Genomic DNA, 20859 nt, shown 5'->3' on the forward strand with positions numbered 1-20859 from the left:
ATCCCATTTAGTAATCTGAAAATTTGAGGCCAAGAATTAGTTAAAGTAAAAGTTAAACTTTATTTCTTAAAGTATAACAGAATAACTAACAACTATTTACAATTCCTTCCTCTAACCTATCTTTTGCCTTCCCCTTCTACAATACTAGTTCAATAAAATCCCCGATTTACTGAAAAATTCAAATTTCAAAACCAGCCAGTTGCTGAATCTTCTCTTTGCAGATTTACTCTCCAGGTTGGTGTTGATGTCTTTCTCTGTGCAAACTCCTTCTCTTAGATATGTACCTCTCGGACAGTTCTGACTAGCAGTCTACATCTCTTCGTCTTCTGGTGGTTCTCTTTCAACTATTCAATTTTCCCTGGTCTTATACCCCAAAGCATTGGATTATTCCATTGATTTTTAATATTGTCAATATATTACATTTATACTCAATTGGAGAGTAGTATTTTGGGGTATAACTTTAAACTGATTGACCAAATTCAAATTTGTTTTTGTGTCCAGGCAACCAGCTATGCTAACTGCTGGACCACATGCTACATTGTATCTTGTTGGTAGCACTTGTGAGTCAGGTAGTTCTGCTAGTTTTAACTTTCTTAAGTACATTACACCAACATCTTCATAACAAAGGGAAAGAAGATGTTGATAGGAATAGTGTATAGACCACCAAACAATAACCTTTCCCACAGAGTGGCTGTAAACCAACAAATAATAGGAACATGTAAAAAGAATAGAGCAACTATTTTGGTGAATGTGATCATCTTATTGATTGTGTTAATCAAATTGGAAAGGGTAGCTAAGACAACAGATTTATAGAGTGCATTATGAATAGTTCCATGAGCAATATGTCATGGAGCAAATCAGGGTGCAGACTTATCTTGAATCTCATAATGGATAATGAGGCAGGTTTAATAGATGACAGCTGAATAAAAGATCCTCTCGGAAGTAGTGAACATAACATGATAGAAGTTTATGTTCGTTCAAGAGTGAGAAACTTGGGTGTCTCACTGAGTCATAGAGTTCTACAGCATGGAAACGGACGCTTCAGTCCAACTTGTTCATGCTGAACAGATATCCCAAATTAATTTAGCCCTATTTGCCAGCAATTGGCTCATATCCCTCCAAACCCTTTAAATGCTGTAATTGTACCAGCTTCCACTACTTCCTCTGGCAGCTCATTCCATACACCACCACCCTCTGTGTGAAAACGTTGCCTCTTAGGTCCCTTTTAAATCTTTTCCCTCTCACCCTAAACCTAAGCCCTCTAGTTCTGGTCTCCTCCACCCCAGGGAAAAGACCTTTTCTATTTACCCTATCCATTCCCCTTATGATTTTATACACCTCTATAAGGTTACCCCTCAGTGTCCAAAGCTCAGGGAAAACAGCCCCAGCTTATTCAGACTCTCCCTATACCTCAAACCCTTCAATCCTGGCAACATCTTTGTATATCTTAGTTGAGAAACAATTGTGTTTAACTTAAAGTGAATAGCAATGATATGAGGAGGATAGAATTAGCTAAAGTGAACTGGATGTATCGATTAGCAACAATGACAGGAAGCAAATATTGGGATATTTGTTCAGCATGGACAAGTTGGAATGAAGCGTCCGTTTCCATGCTGTAGAACTCTATGACTCAGTAAGACACCCAAGTTTCTCACTCTTGAACTAATGTAAAATTCTATCATTGGCAGATACTTAAGGAGGTAATTCATGACTTTCTTCCTTGCAGCAATGTATTTTTGCTGAAAGATACAAAAAACAAAAAATCTGGAAATCCCAGCATGTCAGGCAGCATCCATAGAGAACAAGTTAACATTTTGAGTCTTTCTAGATGACTCTCTGCTTCAGAGCTGACATGAAGATTCTAAGAGATGGAGAAACCAACTATTGCTAACCAAGGAAGTTAAGGAGGGTATTAAGGTGAAGGGTAAAAGAGCATCTGAGGCCAAAGTCAGTGATAGCCCCAAAGACTGGGATCAATTAAGAACCCGGCGAAGGACCATTAAAAATATATTAAAGTAAGAAAATAAACTGCAAGGGCTAACTAGCAAGGAATATTTAAAACTGAGAATAAGATCTTTAAGTATCAATAAGGATAAAGAGGCCAAAATGCACTTAAGCTGCTCAGAAATTTAACCTGGAGACTTGGTTTTGAGGAACAAGCAAGTGGCAGAGGAGTTGAACAGATATTTTGCATCAGTCTTTCAGGTGCAAGATACTTTGAACATTTAATTAAAATTAAACTACATGGAGCAAGAATTAAGTTCCATCACCATCACCATAGAAATAGTATTAGGTAAACTAATGGGGCCAAAGGCAGATAAGTCCCCTGGCCCTGATGACTTGTATCCTAGGATTCCAAAAGGTAAAAACAACAGAGAAAGGGGATGTATTGTAATTTTCCAGAAATCCTTGGATTCTGGAGAAGTAAAACAGAATTGGAAAGCTGCTCATGTGATACCCTATTCAGTAAGGAAAGGAGGCAAAAAGCAGGTAACTATAAGCCAATTAACCTAACACCTTTTTATTGTAAAAATATCAGAATCAATTGGAAGTAAAAGCAGATAATTTGGAAAATCATATGGCTTCATTGAAAGGTAAATTCTATCTGACTAATTCATGGTTTTCAAGGAAATCTCAACAGTGTATAGAGGGGAACCAGTATGGGTTATATTTGGACTTACAGAAGGTTTTCAAAGAAGGGAATTCACAAAAGGTTAAATTATAAGATTAGAGAACATGGAGTTGGAGGTAGTATTTGACGCGGATAGAGAATTGGCTCATGAACAGGAAACAGTGTGTGGGAGTTGTGATCACAACAAGGTCAGCTAGATGGACCTAATTGAATATGAGTTCCCTGATTGGGGCTGCTAATCTGGTCTAATCAGGGAACCCTGGTTGGGAGATAAAAACAGGAGTGTCAGAAGTTCTGTTCACTCTGACCGCTGACTGCGAGAAAGCTGTATCTGTTAAGGACTTTCCATTTGAAAATAAAGTGACTTGGTGAAGGGTTACCAGCCTCTGTGGAGTTATTTCAGGAATAAATAGTTATTTTTAGGGTTGGCGACTCACAATCCGTGATGTTCCATGGAGATGGCTGCTGGGACTGAAGCTATTTACAACACATATGATTTAGAGGAAGGAAAAGAATGTACTGTCACCAAATTTGCAAACCACACTAAAATAGTTGGAAAGACAGTCTGTTAGCGGGATATAAACAGTTTACAGAAAAATATTGATAGGTTATGTTAGAGGGAAAACATTGGTACATGGAATATATCATGGGAAAATGCAATGTTATTCATTTTAGAAGGGAGAACAATAAAAAAGAATATTTAAGTGAAGAAAACTGAAGAAATCTATAACACAAATAGAATTGGGGGTGCTTGTGTCTGAAACACTGAAAGCTAGCACACAGGTGCAATAGGTAATTTGGAAAGCTAATGGAATATTGGCCCTTGTTTCAAGTGTGTAAGGGTTGGAAAATCTTACTGCAATTATACAAGGTGCTGCTGAGATCACATCAAGAGTAGTGAGTAATTTTGGTCTCCTTGTTTTAAGAAAAATTATTTTATTTGAGGCAGTTCAGAAGTTTCACTGGATGATCCCTGCTATGGAGGGATTGTATAATGAGCAATGATTAAACAGGCTGTGACTCTACTCACTGGAATTTAGAAGAATGGTGGTCTCATTTGAATATATAGAATTCTTAAGTGGCTTGTCACAGTAAATGCTGAGAGTATGTTTCCCTCACAGGAGAAACTAGGACCAGAGGGAATAATCTCAGTATAAAGGGGGTGCCAATTTAAGGCTGAATTTAGGAGGAATTTCTTCTGACGGTTGAGTCCTTGGAACTCCTTGCGACAGAGAGTTGTGGGGGAAAACTCCATGTATATTTAAGACTGCAATGTTATCCTTTTTAACTATATTTTGTTTCCAGCTTGTACTATAAATCACTGCAAGGTAATGCAATTTCTTTCCTTTATTCCTCTTTTCGTATGTAAGATTTGTACCTAGGTAATTTGTACCTAAAATGGCACCATAAGAGGTGACATTGTAAACTTTTCATTGATTTATGTACTTGAGTACATGTGACAATAACATATTTTTCTAAGGCTGTGAAAGATAGATTCTTTCAGTAGGGGAATCACTGATAACGGGAAAAGGGCAGGAAAGTGGATAAGAGGAATAATGGATCGGTACCGACTCTATTGTTTGGCAGAGTGGGCTTGAAGAGCCAAATGGCCTACTCTTCTTCGTGTTTCTTATGTTATATTGAACTTGCTTGGTCTGGCTTCTCGCTGATATTCTGCTCTGCTTTGTTCTTCAGAAAAATGAAGAGTTAACTAATGACTTTTGAAATGGAAAGTGGATACGTAGGGTTCATTTATATTGTGTTATTGAGTATAATTGGATTGGGCAATGAATGGTGTGTGGAATGTAAAATGAGGAAGATATAGAAAGCATAACTTGTCCTTTTAAGTGTGAAAATATGAAAGTATGCTGTTCATGACTGACGTAAGGAATATAGACTGCAGTGGGTATGTGTGAAATGTCAGCGGGTGCGTCATTTGTTGAAGAGTGTAAATGAGGGGAATTCACCTTTCTTTGACTGCAGATAGATCTTGAAGAAATGGCAGATTTGACTGAGATGCGAGAAGAAATAATGACTCTGGTGATAACCACTATGAGACAAGCAGAGAAGTATGAAGAATCATTTGATAGTTATTCTTATTTGTGGGTGGATGATCGCAATGAATTTCTGGAAGAATTTCTAATATATGGGCGTGTGCTCACCCAGGAAGAAATAGAATCTTATGGTGAAGGGGGTGTCCCTCCAACTCCACCCACTCTTGAACAGTTTAAAAATCAGGTAATTAATGTTCTATGATATACCATCTTTAAAAATAAACTTAGAAAAGCCTGAAAATGACTGAGTTGTACCAACATGTGAATTTTAAAATTCCATCTATTATACTCACTTTAAACTTAAAGTGTGTTACTATGGTTTTAGAAACACACATAACACGTTACATGCTTTTTTAATGAGGTTTTAATTACTTGCTATGGAGAATACTCAGTCTGGGGGTATGCTGCAACATTTTCAGTAAGTCAGTGCTTAAAACACATTGAATATATTTTCTCTAACTTGGAATTCAAAGAATTTTAGACGATTGAGACATCTCAAAACAGGTGATACTAGGATGAGAACTTCAGTTAAAAGATGTTGAGAAAATTGAATTCTTAATCAACACAAGATCAAAGTGTTCAAAATTGAGGTTCTGAGAAAGTAAATTGAGAAATTTCCAATACTTCATAACTTAGTGATTAGTAAACCTAAAGATTTCTTTTCTGACCATGAGGTTGTTGTCTCATTTAGAGAGAGATGACTGGCAGTAGTTTAACCAGAGAGTCAGCGTGCCTCTGATGATGTGAGAGGTCACCTTCATGGTGACTCCAACTAGTGTTAATTGAACTCATATAGTTGGCATCATTCCGTGTTGTAAACCAATCATCTAGCCAACTGAGCTGAACCAACCTTAACCACCACACCTCATCCCACTAGATTGATTAGTTCGGTGGCTGGTTTATGATTCCTTCAATAGTACCACTGAAAAAAGCACCCAGATTGCTGGGAAATTAAATGTGATTACACAGGGACTTGACCTGAATCTGGAGAGACCCAGCTAGGAATGAAGGGATATAATTAACCAAGGCTAGATGAATGCATGTGTTTTAATGTTTTTTTTTTCTCTACACCCTTCTGCAACAAAATGAATGAATTTCATTTCATTTCATAACTCTAGATCGCCTATATGCATATTGAACTTGAATTATAACATGTACATTTTTTTTAAAAAGGACATAAAGCCTTAATTCAGTGGTTTCAAACAGAAAGTGACCCTGCAATGCCACATCTGACAAGCCTTTTCACCCAATTTGCCTAAGCTGCCCAGTTTTTAATTAAAGTTGTCTCATTTGCCATATCCCTCTATACCTATCCCATCAACATATCTGTCTAAATGCTTATTAAATGACAATTGTTCTCATATCCACCACTACCTCTGGCAGGTTGTTCAGACACTCGCCATACTGAAAGAATTGCCTTTCTGGAATCTTGTATTTTTCCCCTCTCCCCTTAAACCTGTGATCTCTAGTTCTAGACTCCCCTGCCATGGGGAAAAGCGGTTGGCTATCTAACTTATCTATGCCTTTCATGATTTTATAGACTTATAAAGATCACTCCTCAGTCTCCTATGCTCCAGAGAATAAGTCCCTACCTATCCAACCTCTCCTTGTAATTCAAACTTTCCAGTCCAGGTAACATCCTGGTAAATATTTTCTGTACTATTTCCAGTTTAATAGTATCCTTTCCATAGTGGGGTATCCAGAACTGCACACAGTACTAAGTGTGGCCTCACCAAATCTTGTACAGCTGCAACAAGACGTCCCACCTCCTATACTCAATGCTCTGACTAATGAAAGCAAGAATGCTGAGAGCCTTCTGAACCATCCTATCTACCTGTGACTCCACTTCAAAGTGCTATGAACCCCTAGATCTGTTTGTTCTATAACATTGCCAGGGCCCTACCATTGACTATGTAAGTTCTGCCCTGGATTGACCCACCAAAATGCAACACTTTGCAATTATTTATATTCAACTCCATCTGCCATTCCTTAGCCCACTGGAATAGTTGATCAAGGTCTTACTGTGTTCCCAGATAACCTTCTTCCCTGTCCATTAAACCACCAGTCTTGGTGTAACCATATTTCCTAAATTCTCATCCAAATAATTTATATAAATGATGAATAACAGTGAACCCAGCACTAGTCCTTGTGGCATACTGCTGGTCACAGGCCTCCAGTCTGGGGTGAAAGAACCGTCTACCATCATCCTGTATCTTCTACCATCAAGCCAATTTTGTCTCCAGTTGGCTGGCTGTCCCTGAATCCCATGAGACTTAACGTAACTCAACAACCGACTATGCATACTTGTGAAAGGCATTGCTAAAGTCCATGTGGACAATGTCGACCCAACTGTCCTCATCTACTTTTTTGGTCACTCCTTCAGAAGACTCAATCAAATTCATGAAACATAATTTCCCATGCACAAAACCAGGGCGATTATCCTGAATGAGTCCTTGCCTCTCCATATGCCTGCAAATCCTGTCTGTCAGGATCCCCTCTAGCAACTTATCTATTCCAGACATTAAGATCACTGCTCTGTAGTTCCCAAACATTTGTGTAGCCCTTCTGAAATAATGATACCATATTAGCCACCTCCAATCTTCGGGAACTTCGCCCTTGGCTGCCAATGATTCAAATGTCTTCAGTAGGAGCCCTGCAATTTCCTCTCTGGGATACACTTCACTAAGTCTCAGGGATTTATCTACCTTAACGCATTAAGATTTCCAGCACCACCTGTTCTGTAATGTGAACTCCCTTCAAGAAAATGCTATTTCAATATAGATTTGTGGTCTCCTGTCAGTCTCCAGCATGAGGAAAGCACACCTGTGTGATGTTTCTGATCTCCCACTACTTGGCCCTTAGCTTTCTTGCTTCTCAAATGGCAAGTGGCCTCTCACTGTTAAATGCATTTTATGAAACAAGCATTTTTACCCCCATTTTCCCACTTGTTTGTTTTACTCATATGTTTCTACCCTAGAGGCACTCTGACACCTTCCCTCTGCTGTAAGGCCACTTTATCTCCTTTCCCCATATTTCTGGCTTGATTTGCTGCTGTCTGCACTACTTCTTCTTCCCTTGCATCACACCCTATGTGCTTGATAGCCACTTGAGAGATTCAGCACGGAACTAATGCTTACTTGTCACCTTGACTTACAGGTCAAGTGTATGAGATTTCATGGTTCCAGTGTACCATGAGTAATTTTCAAAACTCTCCATAAAATTACTATCAATTTGTTAATGAATTGCTTTGACTACCTTGCTGTTGCACTCATGTGAGGCTCTCTCTTTAGGTTTGTTGCCATCAGGCAAATACAGAAAAAGATAGAAAATGGCTTGATACACTCTTTATCCATTTTTGAGCCAGTTCTCCTGCTATACCTACCAACTGCATACAGTCTCCATGACCAATCACACAGACCCAAACAATTCCTGTGACATACTATCGGCTGAATCTTACATTTCCTTTGGATAAGTATGAGTTATGACTGGTTGTTTTGGAGGGTTTCACGCTGCTGGCCTAGTGAGTTTTTTTTTTCACTGTATCATAGGAAACTCACTCCATTAACAACTTCCCCTGCCACTATAACATACCTCTCATCAAGTTCTAGTCCGATTTTACCACGTGCCATTCTCAGAACAGCTCACCACCAAGCGGATATCTGCCAAAAGACCAGCCTGTGGTACATATAAAAGGCTGCTGGCATTCTGAAGCTTAGTAATAAGTACATTGAAAAGATATCCAAGAAGGTGAAAATGACACCACGATTCTCTGAAGTTTTTGTGATTCTGGTGGACAGAATGGTGCAAATGCAAGGCATTGTTTTCATGGAGGACTGACAGAAGAGACCATGTTACTAGACCCTGGTCTGAGGTTGACACCCTGTGTCAGTGCAGTCTCAGTCGTGTGCAGGAACAGGCAGCAGTGCTAAAGAAGGTCAATAACCTTCTCCACTCTTCTCTCTGCTATCTTATACTCTATCCACCTCCAATAAGACTAATGATCTGCCACTCTTTGTTTGCAGCATCCTCCCACACTCACTGTCAGTTCACCCAAATCTGCCCAAACTTCTCCTCACGACATCTGAAACCTCACTGCCTTTTCCCTATGTACATCAGCACTAACAACTGTGCTGTCTACTTTCAGCACACACAATCCTTCCCATTCCCATAAAAGGATCTGGGCATGTGGAGGGGTACTGACATTAGTCTCCTCAACCACAGTGAGGAGAGAATCCTGGCCCTTGAAAGAAGGATTGTACCACACCATTGGATATGCCTCGACATCTATATTCCACCAACTGTGTGACTAGCACTCATTGAACCACTGGTCACAATATTTTCCTTACCTTTTGACTTGTAGGTACTAGTGAAATGGCCAAGAGCTCAGAAGAAATGGCTGAAGTGCCTGATGCCACCTTGATGTCTGAGATTGAGAGTACCAAAGCCTTGTAATAAACAGCAACAGGTTTGCCTCCTGCACACTCCTATCAACTCAGATACTGACACCTCAGTCAGAAATTTAGGCTTAGGGAATTTGGAGAACTTGTCAGTGAACATCTCACTGCAACAGCTGTGCACTTGGTTGAGCAAGAAATGTGCCAAGCTGCTGGGACAAAGGAGTGTCAGACCCTAGGAACCTTCTCAGCTCGAGGCAGGAGATAATCTAGTGGTCTAAAACAAAATCAAAAACATATACAGTGAGGAACAGGAGTGGCAGGCAGATATGTGGAAGCATACACACAGCAGCACTCTTATCACCTCAGCCACTGATGGCATGAAAATAAGGGAGCAGGGAACCTCGTGCACACTCCAGGTACCACTTCCTTACACAAAAACAGGCAAGCAGGAGAAGGAAGAAGGACTTGCAGAACCCTCAGATGTTTTCTCTTAGGACACTCCAGGTTAATGACTCTCCACTTTTACTTTGTTGGCTCTGACTTAATCCTTAATCTCCATCAAGGAGTCTCCATTTGCCTCTGGCAAGAAGACCATCAGCCTGTCTGGCCCAGCCATACACAAACATAGCCAGGTTGTCTGACCAAACCTTTAGGTTCAACAGGCTTTACTGCTGAGCAGGCTTACCCAAGCTTAAATAAACTAAGACATAATGGAAGGGAATGAAAGATTAAAACATATGGAAGGTACCTTTGGTGGCACAGGTGACATTGTTCTGAATATCACATCTCACATTGGTGTGAAATTGATTGTGTTTGCACTGTATCTGTTTGAGTCTCAATGCAGCCCTGAATGTAAATGCCAGCATGATGCCTAACTTCGTGTCCACATACACAGACAGGCTCTGTCTGTGATGAGAACTTGTTTTCGCCAGTGGGTGTAAGAATAACAAGGGTTTATAGGGCCATGGCTTCTACTGACATTATTGCTCCTTATGGTAAAACATGCCTGTTCTTTTTATCCAAAAGTGCTGATGAGAATGCATAGTCAGCAATGGTTGTTGTTGACCAGTCTATCTGGAAGCACATCCCAAACACCCACAGATACCTCTGTGGACTTTGAGACATGGCTGTTTGCATGCTGCACAAGTAGTGTATTTCTGTTAGCTGCTGGTTCATGTCACTGGTGTGAGATTGATTTGGCACCCTGCTGTACAGCAAGATGGACATCTCTTGAATGAGGTCTGTTAGTTGTGTGACTGCATTATGTGGAATGGCAAGGCAAAACCACAATGCTGTAAGCATTCAAGTGTTGCTAGATGAGAAAGCATTAGGAAAGCAAAGAAGTAGACCTGAGATGCATTTTTGTTCAATCATAAGCTGAGTTTCATGCCCTGCATGCAAAGTTTCCCTATAGTATCCTACCGATGCTAGTTGCTGATTCGCATTGCAATGCAAGCCTGTGTTTCTGAAGAAACTTTCAAAGTGTATGGCACAGGTACCATAATGGTTGCGAGGAGTTGGCCATTGTCCATGGATGAAAGATGCATGTGGCTGATTGTCATGAATTATGCATTGGAACTCAGTTTGGAACTGTGCACTATGGAGGCTGGTCGCAGCCAGTAACCAGTTGCTCACCACATTACCTGCTCTGACTTCCATATTGAGAATTCTTGACATTTATCTTGTTCAGCATATTTGGCAAGATAGGGAGCTGAATATTAACAAGGAAAGTTGTGATTTTAATAAAGCATTCAAAAAGCAATAATCCCCACTTAATTGTTAATCTGCCACTGTCTAGAGAAAACCCCGCCTCACCAATTGGCAAATGCATAGAAGATGAAATGAGTTACTCCCACATTGAGAATGAGTCCTACTAGAGATCTCTCTCAATTCTACAACATGCCTCACAATAGCCATTTTGTTCAGACCACAATAAGATGCCACCCAATATGTAACTCAAAATATCAAAATTCTAATTACCAATTATCTGTGATAAATGTACCAAAATGCATCTTTAAAATTAAGAATTATTTACCTGAAGGAAGTTTTCTGGGATATAATAATGTCATATGTAAGCCTAGGCCCATAACTGTGTGGACTGAGCCATTAATTGTAGATTGTATCAGTAACTGCCTTCCAGTACAGACCTTACCAAACCTTATAAAGTCTTTGAGAATATTATGTTCTGATCTCCATTTAGTGCAGGAATAAAATAAATCTAGTCATGACTTGGAGTTCATTTACAAAACAAAACAATAGAAATATATAATTATGACTCCATTCATCTTGTCAGTAAGTGTCTCTTGACTCCCTTTTACAAATAAAACAACTTAAGCCAATAATATATCATCAAATCATTATCACAGAAGATGAGCAGTAAAGCAATCCCTTTCATAGCATACAATGTGGATTTGTCAATGATGTCTCTTTACATGTGCTCAAGTAAGAATCCAATCAAGCCCTCCATTTGTACATAGTTCAATTGTTAATTATCAGGGGTTCCATTTGTTTGGCCATTCCAAGCTTATCTTGGGCAACTCAGTCTCATAATCTGAAGGCCCTGGGTTCAGCATTCAGTGAAGAAATGTCGGCATAATGTGGCTTTAGGGGTCTTGTACTGTCTCCACGTCCTGGGTTAGGAGACTTGAGTTCATGTCCCACCTGCTCCAGATGTGTGTCATAACATGTCTGAACAGTTCCTTTCGAAATATCTATCTTGGGCAACTGCCTGTCTTGTGCTACGTGAAATACATCCATCATCTTTCCTGGTGACATGTACTTGATGGTCAATGATTCATCCCTATTTGCCTCCACCTGTAATTAGGCTCACATACATCAAGGTAGGAATTCCAAGATTCTAACCCAGCAACAATGAAGGAACAGGGATACTTTTCCATGTCAGGATGCTGAATGGTTTAGAGGAGAACTTGCAGGTGGTGGTATCTCTTACCCTTGTCCTCAATGGTTGTGGATTTGGAAACTGTTGTTTAAGGATTTTTAGTGAATTTTGGCAGTACATTTTTTGAGATGGTACACACTGTTGCTACTGAGCAGCTGTAGTAGACTGAGTAGATATTTCTGGATGTAGTGTCAAGCAGGGAGGGAGTCTGCTTATTCCTGGATGGTGTCAAGTTTCTTGAGTGTTGTTGAAGTTGAACTTATCCAGGCAAGTGGGCAGCATTTCATTAACTCCTAAGTTGTGCCTTGTTGATTTGGATTGTCTTTAGGGAGTCAGGAGGTTAGTTACTTGCTGCAGGATTCCCAGCCTCTGACCTCTTGTAGCCACTGCATGTATCTGGCTAGTCCAATTCAGTTTCTTGTCAATAGTAACTCACAATATGTTGATCATGAAGGATTCAGTGATGGCAATACCCATTAAATGTCAAGGAAAGACAGTTAGCTTCTCATTGATGTTTATTGCCTGGCATTTGCATGGAGTGAATGTAACATGCCACTTTTCAGCCTAAACTAGATATTGTGCTGGGCTTGCTGCATTTGGACATGGACTCATGAATGTATAATTTTACACATTACTTGAATTTGGAGAAAAATATCAAAAGTGAATTAACAAAGTGTACTACTCAATTCCATTGTTCTAAAGGTTGGGAAACTCCAAACTGTCCCTCCTCTTCTGTTGTTAAATTGCTATATTTCTGACAGAAATCACAAGTATAGAAGAGTTTCCACTCTACTTCCTTCTATTTCTACCTCTGCTCTACTTCTACTTCCACTTTCTTCTCAAAACTGGATCAGGAACAGTTGTAATTTCCTGGCATCAGTTTTTAATCCAAAGTTATAGTGGAGAAATCTGTTTGCACAGCACCACTTCTAGTGTTTACTTAATTAAGGAATCTATAGTTTACGTGGGTAGCTGGTTTTGTGTAGCCAATTGCTGACAAATTGATAATGTCAGCATAGAACTGTCAGATACAGTATTACACAAATTTCTCTTTGTTATACTTTTAAATGTATAATTTTCTGTTAATTAATGGACTTGTAACTTTTTAGCATGTGTGTTTGATGAAAAGTGTTTGTGTAGATGTATTCACTATGTTTTCTTTAGATTGACAGCTACGAACAATTATATGAAGAGGTATTAAAATTTGAGACCGTAAAGATACTAGATTCTTGGTTTAAAATTGATTGCAGACCTTTCAGGCAGGCACTTCTGAACCTGATCAAACGCTGGAGCCTTTTGTTCAAGCAATACCTTATTAACCATGTAACTGACAGGTAATACCAAATACCATAGATGTAATATAATAGGGTGTAATCTGAGAAATGTATAATTTTTGTGGCACATTCACTAGTGACTGTTTCATTTCTATGCTTCGTGTAGAATGCCTCCATTTAAAGAAGAAATGTGGACTTTAAATTTATCATGACTCTGTAAAAGGAAGAAGATGTTGTAACACTGATTTAGTAACTTTTGACCTGTCTTATCACAATAATACTGATTGAATACAACCATGAATTCCACTGACTTAGGCTGACTTTATGTCTCAGGCCATCTTAGTTTCATGTTTGGGGAAAAAAATCTGAAAATCTTAATGTTTCCATATAAATTGTGTGGAGGATATTCTCTTACTCTTCAATTCTGTACAACCAATGGAAAAAGAAAAGTACATTTTGATTATGTAATCACATCTCAAATTAAATTTGTGTGATGAATAGTTCTCTCACTACATACAGCAAAATTTCTAATTTTTCTATAAGATATCTTTTTTTTCTGTTATACCTTTAGAAAACATCATCAGCATATATACTACTCTTTTCCAGCTACTTTCAGTTTGAACAAAGGTCTAGACTCAAAACATTAACTCTGTTTCTCTTGCTGCAGATGCTGCCAGACCTGCTGAGTTTCTCCAGCACTTTCTGTTTTTGTTTCAGATTTCCAGCATCTGCAGTTCATTGTTTTTAATTTAATTACCATTCCAATATTAAGTTCTCAAATTTGTCATTTGCAATAGAATGCTAACAACAGATTACATTGATATCCATGATACCTAATTGCTGAAAGACTGCAGTCACACTAATAATTCCAAAAATGTTTGCATTTGATTGTGCAGTTTATATTCATAACCCAGGCATGTTTCTTAATTTTTTTTACTAAACGTTGTTCTTACATCACATTCCTTGGTAGCCTCATCAAACAAGGTGCATAACATTTGATACAATGATATGGTTGCGCAGATCAGGGCCAAGCTCATTAGATTAGAAAAGATGCTAATTGGTTTTGACAGTAAATGTTGAAGGTTTTTCCCTTTTATGGAGGATATCTAGAACTCTAAGACATAGTTTCAAAATAAGGAACATCAATTTTGGATAGAGATGAAGAGGAATTTCTTATGGAAACTTTGAAATTCTTTAACCAACAGAGTTGTGGAGGCTGGTCATTTAACTATATTCAAGGTTGAGATGGGTAGATTCTTGAACAATAGTAGCATCAAGGTGAATAGGGAACTCTCAATGTGGAACTGAAGCCAAGATTTGATCAGCCATAATCTTGTCTTTAATGGCAGAGTCATATTATGGGTCAGTATGGACTACATTTCTTGGTTTTTTAAAAGTTTTTTTGTCAGTCTTCTTTCTATTCCTCTGGTGCAGCCTAGGTATTGATTTTTCTTAACTCTGCCATTTCATTAGAAATACTCTTGTTAGCAGGTTCAGTATGTCATTTCCATGCACACTCTGATGTGAGATGTTAATACCCATGGTTAGTTAAAGAACCACTTTATAGCTTATTAAAACTTTCAGCAAGTTCCAAGTTCACTCATGGTTGAAAGCTCCAGCCATTAACTTCAAAACATAACAATGTCCTTTTGTTTTCATACTTTCCCATTGTCAGTGAAGCAGAAATCTTTGCAATAATTTCCCCTGTAAACTAACTTCTGTTAATTTTTTTATTCATGTATGGGATGAGGGAGTCACAAATTAATTTTGCTAGATCAGCATTTATTGCCAGAGGACAATTAAGAGTTAACTACACTGCTGTGCATCTGGAATCACATGTAGGTCAGACCAGGTGACAAACGATTGCCTTCCCAGTTACCTTCTCCCAAGTCCCACATCCTCCTATTTATCTCTCAGCCCCCATCTCGCCCCATACAATCCTGATGAAGAGTTTATGCCTGAAATGTCAATTCTCTGCTCCTTGTATGCTGCCCAACCTGCTGTGCTTTTCAACTGAAGTTTGATAAATCCTATTTTGTTTATTGGCTTTGGCGAGGTGGTCTCTCACCAAAACATAAGCACATAATATTGCAGATTTGCTTTAAACAATAAAACAAGTTTATTGTGCAGAATATATGAACATAAAATAGACAAAACCAAACTATTTACATGTAAAACATGCTTAAAGATTTCAAATACAAGGTAAAATTATAATCCTATTAAATACAAAAGCATCCAATTATAGTACTCAAAACACCAGAGAGAATGTTGTTCTCTATCCCACATAGGGTTTGACTTAGCTGTGACTTCAACTCCTCCTGCTTGTGGGAATCTGATGGTGTCTTCCTTAATTTATCATATAACTGAGCTTAAAGTTTCTTAGCTTCAAATCACCCCTCCAGGGATTTAAACAAACACTTTTTTTGGGTCTAGAACTCTTTGCACTGAAGTAGCACATTTTTAACAATTCTAAGTTATCTCCTTCCATTCTCAGGAGCAACTTCATCCAACTGCCTAATGTATTACACTTCACTTGGTTTGTTCATTAACTCTCACAATTACCTCTTCATATTGTATTTCAATGAAGATCACTATGTCCGTATAACTAGTGACAAGTTAATTGCTAAAACACTTCTGACCCCCAAAACCCATAAGCCACAAGTACAAAGTTTAAAACTTTAAAATAAATGATAGCAGCTTCATAACACTATTTTTTTTTTTAGTCTGAGTACTTTAGAGGCTTTCATAAAGGAGACAAATGCTGAATTATCTAAAACAGTGAAAGAAGGGGATTTGAAAGCCCTTATACAAGTAATGGGATATCTGAAAAAAATAAAAGAACGACAAGTGACCACAGACAATATGTTTGAACCTTTGAAGCAAACCATTGAACTACTCAAGACCTATGATGTAGAGATGCCAGAAGAAGTTCACACACAATTACATGTAAGAAATAACCTTTTCTTAATTCTATCAATATATCTGTAGACTTTCGGTCATTGCTTCAAAAATGAATTCCATGCTATGTATGGCAGTTTAATTATCACTTATGTTAAATAAAAATTAGGGCAGCACGGTGGCTCTGTGGTTAGTACTGCTGCCTCACAGCACAATGGATCCAGGTTCAATTCCCACCTCAGGCAACTGTCTATGTGGAGTTTGCATGTTCTCCCCGTATCTGCATGGGTTTCCTCTGGGTGTTCTGGTTTCCTCCCACAATCCAAAGATGTGCAGGTCAGGTGAATTGGTCATGCTAAATTGTGAGTACGGTGCATTAGTCAGGGGTAAATATAGAGTAGGGGGAATGGCTTTGGGTGGGTTGCTCTTCGGAAGGTCGGTGTGGACTTGTTGGGCCAAATGGCCTGTTTCTATAGTGTAGGTAATCTAATAATTTGTGATAGTCTTTGATAGTTTCAACTTGAAGAACCTATTCCTTTTTTACTGTGGCCTTGTTTGAGTCTACAAATCATTTCTCTTATTCCCTTTTTGTTTTTTGTTCTTTATACTTGATTTCCCTTCCTCTGACTCCTCCTCTACAAATCATTTCTCTTATTCCCTTTTTGTTCTTTATACTTGAATCCCCTTCCTCTGACTCCTCCTCCAATTTAGTTGAAACCCTCCCTAACCGTTCCAGCAAATACTACCCCAAGGCATGTATCTTAATCCTGCACAGCTGTAACTCATTCAGTTTGTACTGGTCCCACTTCTCCTAGAACTGGTCTCAGTACCCCAGGAATCTAAAACCCTACCCCTCACACCATTTCTTTTGCCACATGCACATCCGGTCTACCTGCCATTTCAAGTCTGTCTAGCATGTCGCACTGGTGGTAATCCTGAGATGTTGTTATACAACCTTTTGATGTTGTACTTTCCAGCTTGCTTTCTAACTCCCTAAATTCTGGTTGTGGGATCCTATCCCTTTTAACCTTTGTCAATGGTACCACTGTGCACCACAATCACTGGCTGCTCACCTTCCTTCTCCAGGACGTCCTGTAGCAACACTAAACATCCTTTACCCTAGCACAGGGAGACAATGCACCAAGCTGGAGTCTGGTTTGCAGCTACAGAAATGCCTATGCAGTCCCCTGATAACTGAATCCCTATGATTATTGCATTTCTACAACTTTGTTCTTCCCTCGTACAGCAGAGCAAAGTGTAGTGCCACAAATTTGGCTGTTGTGAGAGGCCATTCCCCTCAATAGTATCCAAAGTAATATTTGTTTTTCAGGGGAATGGCCACAAGTGTTTCCTTAATTGCCTGCCTATTCCTCTTACTATACTTTGTATTTGTCCATTCCCTTTCTGCCTGTGAAGTTTTAGCCTACAATGTGACCACCTTGCTATATGGGCTATGAACGATTATCTCAGCTTTGCAGATACTCCACAGTGACCCCAGCTGCTGCCCAGCTCTGAAATGTGGGCTTCTAGGAACTGGAGAGACTTCCTGCACAGATGTTCCTGGGGACTGGAAATGTGCCTGGCTTCCCACATAGAGCAGGAGGAGCATACTATCACTTTGAGCTCTCCTGCCATGACTTACCTTTTCAAAATCAATCTTTTGCCAGATGCTTAATATCAAATAGTATCAATTTCTCTAGCACCCTTCTTTCCTATACCTTTATATACTACAGAATACAGATCTTAGAAACAATAAACCACAAAGACCTCACAAACTATAAACTTGTAAATTTTAATTGACCTTATTATTAAATAGTCAGACCTCTCCCTTGGAACTTCTACTGGTGCAGTAGGGGAAGACCATTCCATTTCCTGTGATGTCATTCTTTGTTTCTCCCCAACAAGCAGGAAACCCTTCCAAGACTGATTCACGATCATACCGACTGCAAGGAAACCTTTCCCAAACTACTTCACTGTGATTCTGACTGCAAAAACACTCTTCCTAGAGTACCTCACCATGACATCAACTGCAAGGACATTCTTTCCAGACTTCTTCACCAGGATGCCGTTTGTGATGACACCCTTCCCAGACTGCTTCATGTTGATGTTGACTGCGAGAACATATTTCCCAGACTCGGTTTTTCACAGTGACATCAACTGTGAAGACATCCTTCCCAGGCATCTTTCCTTGACATTGACTGCAAGGATATAATTTCCAGACTGCTGCTTCATGATGTTGATTGTGAGGACACCCTTTCTAGACTGCTTCACCATGATACCGACTGCAAGGAGACTGTTCCCAGACTGCTTCACCATGCCATTGACAGTGAAGGTACTCTTCCCAGACTGTGTTTCACTGTAATGTGGACTGCTTGGACACCCTTTCCAGTTTGCTTCATCTTGACACTGACTCTGAGGACACTCTTCGCAGACTGCTTCACCGTGTCATAGAGTCATAGAGATGTACAGCATGGAAACAGAGCCTTCGATCCAACTCATCCATGCCGACTAGATGTCCCAACCCAATCTAGTCCCACCTGCCAGCACTCAGCCCATATCCCTCCAAACCCTTCCTATTCATATAACCATCCAGATGCCTTTTAAATGTTATAATTGTACCAGCCTCCACCACTTTCTCTGGCACTCCATTCCACACACGCACCATCCTCTGTGTGAAAATGTTGCCCCTTGTCCCCTTTATATCTTTCCCCTCTCACCCTAAGCCTATGCCTTATAGTTCTGGACTCCTCCACCATAGGGAAAAGACTGTCTATTTCCCTATCCATGTCCCTCATGATTTTATAAACCTCTAAAAGGTCACCCCTCAGCCTCCAACACTCTATGGAAAACAGCCCCAGCCTGTTCAACTTCTCCCTATAGCTCAAATCCTCCAACCCTGGCAACATCCTTGTGAATCTTTTCTGAACCCTTTCAAGTTTCACAACATCCTATCGGAAGGAGATCAGAATTGCACGCAATATTCTAAAATTGGCCTAACCAATGTTCTGTACAGCCGCTGTACTCCTGTACTCAATTCTTTGACCAATAAAAGAAAGCACATCAAATGCCTTCTTCGCTTTCCTATCTGTGACACTTTCAAGGAGCTGTGAAGGAGCTATGGACCTCAACTCCAAAGTCTCTTTGTACAGCAACACTCCCAAACACCTTTACCATTGAGTGAATAAGTCCTGCTAAGATTTGCTTTCCGAAAATGCATCACCTCACATTTATCTAAATTAAACTCCTTCTACCATGTCAAGCTGTGAGGATGTCCTTTCCAGATTGCTTCACCATAAGGCTGACTGCAAGGACACTCTTCCCAGACATTTTTGGTTGCAGTTCATCTTCAAGTCATGCAAACTGCCCTGGCCAGACAGTGGTGTTACTGGCCTAGGATACTGCTGATATTGATTACTATAAAGCCATAATATTATGGGATGAATGTCCTACATCTGCTCATTTTGAGTCTGCTTCATCATTCATTATGATCATGGCTGATCTGATAATCCTCAACTCCAGCTTCCTGCTGTTTTCCCATAATCTGATTCCCTTATTGAATAAAAATGTCTTTCTCAATATTTAATATACTTAATGAATCCACCTCAACAGACCATTATAGTACAGAATTCCACAGATTCACTACACTGTGAGAGAGAACTTCCTCCTCATCTGCCTTAAAATGTGTGACCCCTTATTCTGAGATTTGCCTCTGATCCTTGACTCTCCTACAAGGTGAAACAACCTTTTTCCCCCTCTATCCTGTCAAGCCTGTGAAGAAGGTTATCTATTTCAATAAGGTCAGTTCTCTTTTTCCATCTTCGAATTAAGCATCAATCTTTCTAACTTCACCTACAAGATAGTCCCTCCATCTCTAGGGTATCAACCTAATGAACCTTCCCTGGACTACTTCAAATGCCAAGGTATATTTTCTTAGATAGGCATTCAAAACTGGTCACAGTATGCCAGTTGTAGTCTAACTAGGACCTTGTATAATTTTAGCAAAATCTCTCTATTTTGTGTTAATTTCCTTTAAAATAAAAGCCAACATTCCTTTTGTTGTTCTTAATAAATGCTGAACTTTAGTGCTAGTTTAGTGATTCGTGGGTGATGACACCCAAGACTCTGTTCCAAAACATTCTGTGGTCTTTCTCTAATTAATATTTAGCTCCTTCCTGTCGAAGTGCATAACTTCACATTTCCTCTGCCAAGATTTTGCCCACTCACTTAGCTTGCCTATATCCCTCTAAAACTGTCATCCTCATCACTTTCTTCTATTTGTGTCACCGGTAAACATGGCTAGAATATGTTCACTCATAGTCATCAATACAGGACATTCAGTTATTTATTTATATTGTAAATAATTGTGGCGAGGTACACCAATAGCTGCAGGTCACTCTTCTGAGAATGTCCCCTTTATCTCTATTAGTCAGCTAATCCACTATCCATGTTATTAAAGTCCCTTCAGCACCATGGACTCAGATCTTATTAAGCAACCTAATCTTATCAAACTTCTTCAGAAAATACAAATAGTTACATCCACTTACATGCCTTTAACTCTTCTGCTTGCTACCTCCTCAAAGAATTCTAGTAAACTTATCAGGCGTAATTTTCCCTTCATGAAGCCATTCTAATTCTGCTTGATAATATCTTGTGTTTCTAATTGCATCCTTTATAATGGACACTAACACTTTCTCAGTAACAGATG

General features: G+C 39.3%; 1 protein-coding gene across 1 annotated transcript in view; it reads left to right on the plus strand.

Moving 5' to 3' along the window:
* Positions 1-20859, plus strand: part of LOC122562216 (dynein axonemal heavy chain 17-like) — a 471020-nt gene that overhangs the window by 112060 nt on the left and 338101 nt on the right. Inside the window, exons 19-21 of the mRNA XM_088000362.1 lie at positions 4616-4870; positions 13147-13316; positions 15980-16202. Of these exons, the coding sequence (XP_087856488.1) occupies positions 4616-4870; positions 13147-13316; positions 15980-16202 (648 nt within the window). The remainder of the gene's footprint in view (positions 1-4615; positions 4871-13146; positions 13317-15979; positions 16203-20859) is intronic.

Source organism: Chiloscyllium plagiosum, unplaced genomic scaffold, assembly GCF_037043375.1.
Source record: "Chiloscyllium plagiosum isolate Xiang-an unplaced genomic scaffold, Cpla_swu_hap1 HiC_scaffold_25, whole genome shotgun sequence".
Lineage (NCBI taxonomy): Eukaryota > Metazoa > Chordata > Chondrichthyes > Orectolobiformes > Hemiscylliidae > Chiloscyllium > Chiloscyllium plagiosum.